The sequence below is a fragment of the Solanum tuberosum genome, unplaced genomic scaffold, assembly GCF_000226075.1.
Source record: "Solanum tuberosum cultivar DM 1-3 516 R44 unplaced genomic scaffold, SolTub_3.0 scf00415, whole genome shotgun sequence".
Classification (NCBI taxonomy): domain Eukaryota; kingdom Viridiplantae; phylum Streptophyta; class Magnoliopsida; order Solanales; family Solanaceae; genus Solanum; species Solanum tuberosum.
In genome coordinates, this window is record NW_006239349.1 from 62,346 (window position 1) to 71,885 (window position 9,540).

A 9,540-nucleotide genomic window follows, 5' to 3' on the forward strand; every position below is an offset into this window, starting at 1 on the left:
ATTCATCTATGTATTCATTGGTCTGTATTCACCTAATAAATTTATATACATTTATTCAAATTGAGATTGACATTCATTGGTATACATGAATTGAGTCGTATTCATCAAAATCAACATTCCGATTTTGTACGAGGATCATACTAGAACCTAATTTCTTACCCATGAAATTGAAAACAAAATTTTCAAATACTATAACCTGAATTTTTGGCAATTTTTTTTTTAAAACTTTAATTCTACAAATCTCGAAATTTCAAAATTAATTGGGCAAGAAATGCTACATAATTATATATTAAAAGAAATCTTTGGGAGGATCAATTGATAAACATATAGTTTATCTGATTAGCATAAACATAATGAATTAAGGAGACTAAGAAAAAATTTAGAAGAGAAACAAATATATATACGAAAAAGATTTTAGAAAAAAAAAGAAAAAAAAAGGGATGAATAACCTATAATTTCGTAAAACAAAATTGAAAAAACTTCAATTCCACAAATCATGAAATTCAACAATAAATTGGACAAGAACAAGATTATATATAGAAGATGATTTTTAGAAGTATACATGAATAAACATATTGTTTTATGTAATTTTCTTAACAAAGTGAATTAAGGAGAAGAATTAAAAATTTGGGAGAGAAACAAATATATGTATGAAAAGAATTCTAGAAATAGAAAAGAAGGAGAAGAAGAAGAAGAAGAAGAAAAACTTTATTTTAAAATGGTTAACAAATAAAAAGGAGAGATAAAATAGGAATAATAAAACAATAATTTTTTCCTATTCAAGAAAAAAAAGGAGCAATCAAACGTGATTTAGAAAAAAATAAGGAGAACAAAAATACATTTTTTCAGAAAAAGAAAAATAACTATTGAATGCCAAATAAATAAAACAAAGTCTTTTTCTTGCTAAAAAATTAAAAATGAGCTATTTATTGCCAATTTAATCTATAAGTTGTCATGTTATGCCATTTTATCCTAAAAACTTTAGCATCTTTGATCCCAAAGTAAATTTGAGTCGGTCATGACCCAATTTATTACTATTTCAACTCATTTGAATATTTCAAATTTCAATTCAATCTGCCTGTTTAACTCCCTTGGCGAGGGACCTAATGAATAATTTTTTTTTGACTTCATTCACGTACTGAAAGTAACATTTTTCAAAACACGCAGTGTCTTTTCTTGGCAGTTTAGATAAGAGAACTCAGCATGGACCAATAAAATGGGTACGTTTAATTTGTAGCATACCGTTTAAATTTTCAAATAAAGCGCATGTGAATAATGTGACTATCTTTTTTTTCATCTTCAATAATGCAAGCTAATGTACCCTACCCAAAAAAAGAAGAAAAAAAAAATGTGTGAAAAGATACAAAAGAAAAATATCAGTACTAGTTGTGTGTATAAAAGATAAAGCTGCAGTACTATTGGTGTAAGTTGTTGATAACTTAAGCAGGTACCATTTCTCTCTTTCTTCCTTATCTTGTGTTTGCTAAGGCCTTATGCATTGCTTTGTTTACTTGTTTTTGTTTTGATTTTCTGCAGAGATCGAAAATGCAGAAGCATAATACTACTAATATTTATAACTTGTTCAACATCATCTTGTTGATACTTGTGGGGTTGCCATTGAGCTCGTTATCGAAGCATGACGATAATTATTCGGAGAAATATGCAGTGATATTTGACGCCGGAAGCACTGGTAGCAGAGTTCATGTCTTCCGTTTTAACTCAAATTTGGATCTCCTCAATATTGGCAATGATCTTGAACTCTTCTTGGCGGTACCTACTTAATACAACACTACTACACTTCTACTTATATATGCATTTCAATTTGTTAATTTTATTTTGATTTGACATGAAGTTTAAGAATTTTTTTTTAAAAAAAGACTTTGAATGTTGTAGATTTGTTGTCATAGATTAAAGATATATCAAAACATCTTTTAATTTGTGGTCTTAAATATCTCAGTTAAAAAATAGTAACTAAAGAGTTGCTAATAAGAGAAATAGACATTTTTTTAAACCCCAATATAATTCGCAGCCGCGACAACCTCTACCCTTTGGGTGAACACTCTGTGGTAAACCCTCTACTGTGTAATAGACTGCAAACCACACAGAGGATGTAAACTACACTAGGCAAGCACTATGACTCAGAAGACATTGAGGGGGGATCGGTCACAAGTCATATGTATGGATAACCACTCTCCAGACCAACTGAGTCATCCCGAAGGACAAATAGACTTTTTTTTAAAACAAATTAAACAGGAAAATAAGATAAACAAATTGAAAAGAATGAACTAGTAGTAATTTTGCACTGTTATTTGTTAGGACCAAAATAATTATGTGTCATGTGGAAGTTAGCAAAACAAATCTCGAAAGACCACGAGTAAGAAGACAAACGAGAAATATACCAAAAGACACAAAGATTTAACGTGGTTCGGTCAATCGACCTAAAGGAGATGAGCAATTCCACTATATAAATATGAGAGTGCAAAATATAGAGAGAAACAACCTCAATCAATTCACTCAGAATACATGGGAGGTTCACACAAGTGATAACGTATCAAGCTTGTGTCCCACAAATTCCCTCCCTAACCAAAACTCTCAATGCCCTTAAGACTACATTGTGAATGCTGATTAATTTAGAAGGAACAAACCTTTATAGAGTCCTAAACTTTTTCTTACGAGAATAGGATTAGCCAGATCTTAAACCTTTTTATAAAAGAAAAACCTATTTATGATAAGAAACTCACTGCAATTAATACCAACATTATTTACCAAGATCTAGTTATAAGTGAGTTTTTCTTTTTCTTTTTCTTTTTTACCTTTACAGATAAAACCAGGTCTGAGTTCATATGCAGATGATCCAAAGGCAGCTGCAAATTCTCTAAAGCCCCTTCTTGAGAAAGCTGAAGCTGTTATTCCTAAGAATTTACAGTCTCAAACCCCTATTAAAGTTGGGGTCAGTTAATAATTAACTATTTACATTACTCTTAATTCTGATCAAGATTCATAATTATATTAATCCATATGGTTGAGAAAACTAGTACTATTTGTATTAATTAATATCATTCTTGGATTAATCTTAATTGATACAGGCAACTGCAGGGCTGAGGTTGTTAAAGGGTGATTCATCTGAAAAGATTTTGCAAGCAGTACATTTTTTATCCCTACTTACCTTCATTAGTTGGAAAAATGATCTTAATTATTGTATTATTTGATAATCCTTCATAGTACAAATTAATCTTACTAGTTTAATTATTGTTTTTTCTTATTATAATTCCTTGATTAAGGTAAGAGATTTGCTGAAAAATGAAACTACTCTGAGTTATAAGGATGAATGGGTCTCTGTTCTCGAGGGAACTCAAGAAGGTTCTTATTTTTGGGTAAGTTTAATTATTATCAAACGTTCTTAATTAACGTGACAAAGTAATAGTTTTGTGATTTTACTGTTATGATTTGATAAATTACATTTGGTGTTCATATGTCGAAATTAACCTGGTAAGAAGTCCAATTCAAGTAAAAAATAATAAGAACTGGGGTAGGAAAAGGAAATTACAATACAGAGAATCCAACCCTCATCAATAAAAATGAAAGTTCAGGTAGCCAAACAACTAAAGGAATAATGTTATGAAACGTGTTTAAATTTATAGATTGGCATTCAATTTTTTTAAACACTAAAGCGACTATACTGATTATTTTATAGCGAAAAATCACTTTGGGAAAGCTTAGTGGTTTTTTTATTAAAAAAAAAAGTTCAGTTAATTTGGTACAATAATAAAAAAAAGTTGAAATCATACCTTTTTGTATTTAGAAAATAAACTGCTTTTCATTGGTAAGAGTGACAGAGTTGGCTGAGCATAGTATCTCTTAAATAGGATCACAAGTTTGATGCTTTCTTGATTGAGCTTGTTGTACAAGGCTTGCCCAGTGCAATTTACTTCTTCGTTATAGTTTACATACTATTACACAGGAGCAAAATGTATCGTAAACGCAACTGAAGGATAGCAGCTGCGCATTTGCATCAACAGTTAAAATTTGAATGACTTTTGTTTTTCTCCTTAAACAAAATGCAGGTTGCTTTGAACTATTTGTATGGGAATTTGGGGAAAAATTACCCAGACACCATTGCTACAATTGATCTTGGAGGTGGATCAGTCCAAATTGCTTATGCTGTCTCAAAAGAAAGTGCTTTAAATGCTCCAAAGCTACCAAATGGAGACCCTTATGTCCAACAAAAATCACTTCTTGGAACTAATTATTACCTCTATGTTCACAGGTTCCATTTCTATTATTTATATTTATTTTATAGTACATTAATGTTTTCTAATCAATAAATTTATTTAAATACTCAAAAGCATAATTAATTAACAACTTTATTGTTGTCTTCGTTCTATAGTTTTCTTAATTATGGACTATTAGCGGCTCGAGCTGATATTTTGAAGGCTTCTAAAAATTATACTAGTCCGTGCATCGTGGAAGGGCACAATGGTACTTTTCCTTGAACGAATACTTGAGCTAATATTTTGGTGCATTAATTATTGAAAAAAATTTGGATTTTGGTCCTTATGATATTAGACTAATTATATTTGACCTTCAATTAATTGAAACGTGCAATGCTTGTGAATACGCTAATTGTTCTACTATTTAATTATTCATGTGTTATGTTAAACTTGTACTATTATGATAAAAATAATGTGTTGTTAATAGTAATCATAACATACTTCATACATAAAGGAGTACTATAACACACCCATTTTAATTAATTCAAAGTTATTTTTATTTTTATTTTTCCGAATTTTTACTAATAATTGAGAGATTGAAAGTGCTATTATCTCTTAATAAAATACTTACAATTTTTTTTTATCCTTGAAGGGTACTACACATATAATGGAGTAGCTTATAAAGCTGCATCACAAAAACAAGGTCCAAATATTAGGAGATGTAAAGCAATAATAAGAAAATTACTTCAGCTTGATGCACCTTGCCAACACAAAAATTGTTCATTTGCTGGGATTTGGAATGGTGGAGGTGGAGCTGGAACAAAAAATCTCCATATCTCTTCATTTTTCTATGATTATGCTTCTACAGTAAGTACATGATTATATTACAAAAATGAAATAAGTATATTTATGTCATGACTTGATTAATATTTTAATTTAATGTAGGTTGGTATAGTGGATCCAAAAGAGCCCTCTGGTATAACTCAGCCAATACAATACTATAAAGCAGCGACGCTGGCTTGTAAGACTAAGAAGCAAAACATGAAATTAGTATTCCCTAACATTGGCGATAAAGATATACCCTTTATCTGCATGGATCTATTATATGAATACACTTTGCTGGTACATGGATTTGGTAAGAGTATTTAATTTCTCTTTTTTATTTATTGTTTTGTTATCATACATTTTAATTACTCTTTTTTTTTTTTGTAATTAATGAATAAACAGGCATTGATCCAATCAGAAAGATTACAGTGGTGCATCAAGTTAATTACAAAAATCACCTTGTTGAAGCTGCATGGCCATTAGGCTCTGCTATTGATGCTGTCTCATCCACAACATCAGAAAAATTGATTTCATATGTTGGGATAAGTTATTAGTGTTAATTTCGTTCTCATGTGTTAAACTAATTAGAGCAATTTCTCCTATGGTGAATTTAGTAGGAGCAGCTGTTTCTATTGAATCTCCTCATTTGGTACTTCAAAAATAAATGGTGTTTTCTTTTTAATTTTACACTTTAAAATTGAGATTTATTTAAGCAATCTTAAAGAGATTTTCAAAATCAAGATTTTCTTGTTAATTTATAAGGGAGTAATTTTAATATTTTTCTCAATTATTTCTTGTTGTAATATAATTAATTAATTTTCATATGATTTTATTAATCTAAAATAGTTTGCTCACATTTTTATCTTTATATTATATATTTATATTACGGAGAAAAAAGAAAGAAAAAAAAGGACAAAAATAGAGAAAGGAACTAAAAAAGAAGAAGAAGATAAACTGATGAAAAAAAGGAGAAATAAATTAAAAGAAAAAAAAAAGGAAAAACAAAGCAAAATCAAAAAATAAATAAAAAAAATGGACAAAAGCAGAGAATTTTTGACCAAAATAAGTCATTATTTAAATCAATTCACCAAAATAATATGTTTTTTAAATTTTTTACAAAACTAGTATAAATGTACTTGACAGTAACGTATTAGGTATTATTTTATTAAAAAAAATAAATGACAAAAGGACAAACATTTGACGGAGTAAACAGACTGAAAACGTTACTGACAGTAACGTTTTAACGTTAAAACATTACTGTCCGTAACATTTTAAGCTTAAAAAGTAACTTATCCCTAAACTAAAACAAACGATGTCATTCGCATCACCATATTATGCGTTTCAAAACCCTTATGCAGCCTCCCCATTAGATTCATTGACGTTCCCAACCCTTGCTGCTCTGTGCCTAATCCGCCGCCATCGGTGTTGTCGGAAAAACGAGATTCAGGACAACTTACTATCATAAATCTTTCGAAAAGTATAGAACATAGTTTTTTTTTATGCTTGAGGTATGTTTTCTCTTTACATAGTAGAAGAAATGCTTGGATATCATCTTAATATTCCCACAATTTAGCTGACATACAATTCATAATTCTGTCCATCTAGATTTGATTAGGTGAAATCTAATTTTATAAAGGGTTAGGGGTCATTATTTTCCTTTGTAAATGTCTCATCTTTCTCGTTAAAAGGATGAGGTATGTCTATTTTTTTTTATGTATCTCACATATATTATCATCGTTAACTCAGTAATTTCAAAATTTCTTGCCGCTGTCAGCTGCTCTAATTTATATGGAAAAAAGTATCAATCTACCTCTAAAATATTTGATATGAGGCAATTTTACAAGAGAGACCCTTCTGTTTTTTTTTTTGTAGCTAAAGAGTAATTCAGCTTAGAAGTCTAAATTGTAAGTCTTGCATTGTTGAACCATTAAGCTAAGTGTTTCATTAGCTCTATCAGTAAAACTTGACTTCCTTTTTGTAATGTGAACAATACAGAACTGTATTTGCTCTCAGATGACTAGATTGGGTGTAGTAATTTGTAACCACTGCATCAATATGATGTATGTAACCATTGCAGCGAGGTAGTCACCCTTGGCGGTGATTGACCGGAATACCAACGACCCCAACATCACTCAGATCCAGCTCACTGGTGACTCGAGAGTTCTTAGTAAGCAATTTAATCTTTTAATCTTATATCAGTACACTTCAAAATTAAAGAGGATGATGATCTTAAAACTTCTAAATGTGATTTTGTTAACTTTACCTCACTTTTGAAGTGTGCTGCCAAGAAAACATTACATAATAATTCGGGCTAACATTTAAGTTTACTTTCATGTGTATTCCATAGGTATTTTTTATGGCTAATAATAGTGAATACAAGTTGGATCCCGATCCATTGGAATCGAATGTATTAACGGGACAACTTACTCATAGATCACAAGATATATGGGAAGGGAATGTTAATATGATTCTTAATACGAGGAGAGAAGATGGAAATTTTTGGAAGCTCATAGAGAAATATCCTATCCATCCACGAGTTCTTGAAGTAATTAGATTATCTGGATTATATGGTGTTTACAAATCTAATCAGCCTGCTATTGACCGTAGTTTGATCACTGCATTAGTTGAGCGGTGGCGTCCCGAAACTCATTCTTTTCACTTTAAAACAGGCGAAGCAACAATTACCTTGCAGGACGTAGAAGTGTTGTATGGATTACCTGTGAATGGTGATCCAGTACTTGGTAATGAAATGATAAGGACCATAGGGGATTGGCAAAACATTTGTCAAAGATTATTAGTTTTGTTCCATCTCGTGAAGAAAGGTTGCTGCATTTAATGCACACATGTTAAGCCAACCACAGTTGCCGAACATGGCAACACAAAATATGGTCAATCAGAAGGCAATATGTTATATCTGATGGTTATTTGAAGCTTATGTACTTGCCTATGCTTGAGGACATCGATAAAATTGGGTCTTATAGTTGGGGGAGTGCGACCATGGCATACTTATATCATTTTCTTTGTAAAGCCTCAAGAGTACCCAAAATGAGATAGCCGAATTTTTGCCACTACTTCAGGTATACCTAACAATTTATTTATATTTCTTACAGTTACTAGTTTTGGACATATGTGTCTCATATCATATTTTCTCTCCATATATATAGTCTTCCTTTAATTTGTCTCCGTAGTGTTATTGGAGGATGAGAATTTTAAGAGATGTAATCCTAAAACTCTTTCTCCTAGATTTGGGCATGGGAGAGAGTCACTGTCCTTGGTCCTCAAATAGTAGCTCAGAGAGATGCGAGAACTATTTCTCATGTTGGTTTGCCTAGGGGTCCACATGCTACTAGATGGTTTGCGCATCTTAGTTGGACGAACACTACCAAGCATATGTTGAAAGTTTATAGGGATGCACTTGACTCTATGATAGAAGATCAGATACAATGTAATTTTTACTTATTTATAAAGATAGTAAATGTAAAGGGTCACTTTGCTCTTTTCCTTTTTCATGTAGTTTATTTGGGAACCGTATTCCGATGACTTAATTGAGAGTCTTCCTCTCTATTGTCACGCTAGACGAAATATATGGCGAGTTAGAGTTTCAATATTTTGTTGGGATGTGGTTGAGGTTCATTTGCCTGATCGTGTTATGAGGCAATTTGGACTACAACAAGTTATACCAACTCCGTTTTCATTTGATTCAACCACTTTCGTCATGATCGTCAGGGAAGACCAAATGCAAATTAGGAGTTTGAACATGCATATTGGTTATCATTTTGGAACCAACGCCTCCAATATAGTTGTGATGCACCGGTTAATAATGAATCACTTCGCTATGATGATCCATATCTTATTTGGTTCAGGCGCATTACTCGTCTTGTTATTGGTAATCCTAATTCACGTCCTCAAAATCAACAAGGTTATGTGCCTAATTCGACGGCATATGAAACTATGGTATGTGCCACCTCATTAGCTTAAATTTCTAAATTTGTCTTTATTGATTTTAGTGTGTCATTTATTTTGTTTAGTGTTGTTGCTGCTAAGTTTTTCATTGTTCTTTGTTCACTGCTAAGTGTTGAGAAAAATGCTAAGGTAATATATATATGAAAATTAAAAGAGTGAGAGTAGTGAAGTGGGGCTACTGATGAGGTGATATAAATGATGTTTTCTTTTTTATGAATGATTGGAAACAACCAGTTGCACAAGAAAAGCTAAACATTAATGGCCACCCGCAAGAATGGTGGTAGAGTAGTAAGTACTTTTATTAAGTAACACTTTTATTACTAGATCTCTTTTACATATTTCAGTTGGTAGTGAGTTCATTGCTCAAGTGACAGTCCGATCTAAATAATCAGATTAATGGAGTAGCTTTTAGTGTTAGGAAAAATAAATATTTACCATTTTGAAAAACAGTGGTTCACGGATACATACAGAAATGCAAATCTTTACTTTTTTTATCTTTTACATTAAATTACTTTCACTTTAATTTATTTAGGTGCGTCAT

At 31.2% G+C, this 9,540-nt stretch overlaps 1 protein-coding gene across 2 annotated transcripts; it reads left to right on the forward strand.

Annotated features, from left to right (window-relative positions):
* Positions 1-1,361: 1,361 nt before the first annotated feature.
* LOC102590620 (apyrase-like) lies at positions 1,362-5,661 on the forward strand. 2 transcript variants are annotated; one of them, XM_006363100.2, is made up of 10 exons: positions 1,362-1,447; positions 1,537-1,770; positions 2,822-2,950; positions 3,087-3,143; positions 3,282-3,374; positions 4,065-4,267; positions 4,388-4,479; positions 4,864-5,078; positions 5,157-5,346; positions 5,439-5,661. In XM_006363100.2, exons 2-10 carry the CDS (start codon positions 1,546-1,548, stop codon positions 5,588-5,590), a joined length of 1,356 nt encoding a protein of 451 aa, XP_006363162.1. In that variant the 5' UTR covers positions 1,362-1,447; positions 1,537-1,545; the 3' UTR covers positions 5,591-5,661. The 2 variants fall into 2 exon arrangements, with proteins under 2 accessions (XP_006363162.1, XP_006363161.1); XM_006363099.2 differs by lacking the exon at positions 1,362-1,447 and having other exon boundaries at positions 1,454-1,770.
* Positions 5,662-9,540: the final 3,879 nt, after the last annotated feature.

Bases quoted from the DNA above. Each gene is read 5' to 3' on its own strand.
- LOC102590620 (XM_006363100.2), top strand. From the start codon at position 1,546: ATGCAGAAGCATAATACTACTAATATTTATAACTTGTTCAACATCATC. The intron at 2,951-3,086 runs GTCAGTTAATAA...TAATTGATACAG, and splicing joins AAACCCCTATTAAAGTTGGG to GCAACTGCAGGGCTGAGGTT. The intron at 4,480-4,863 runs GTACTTTTCCTT...TTATCCTTGAAG, and splicing joins CATCGTGGAAGGGCACAATG to GGTACTACACATATAATGGA.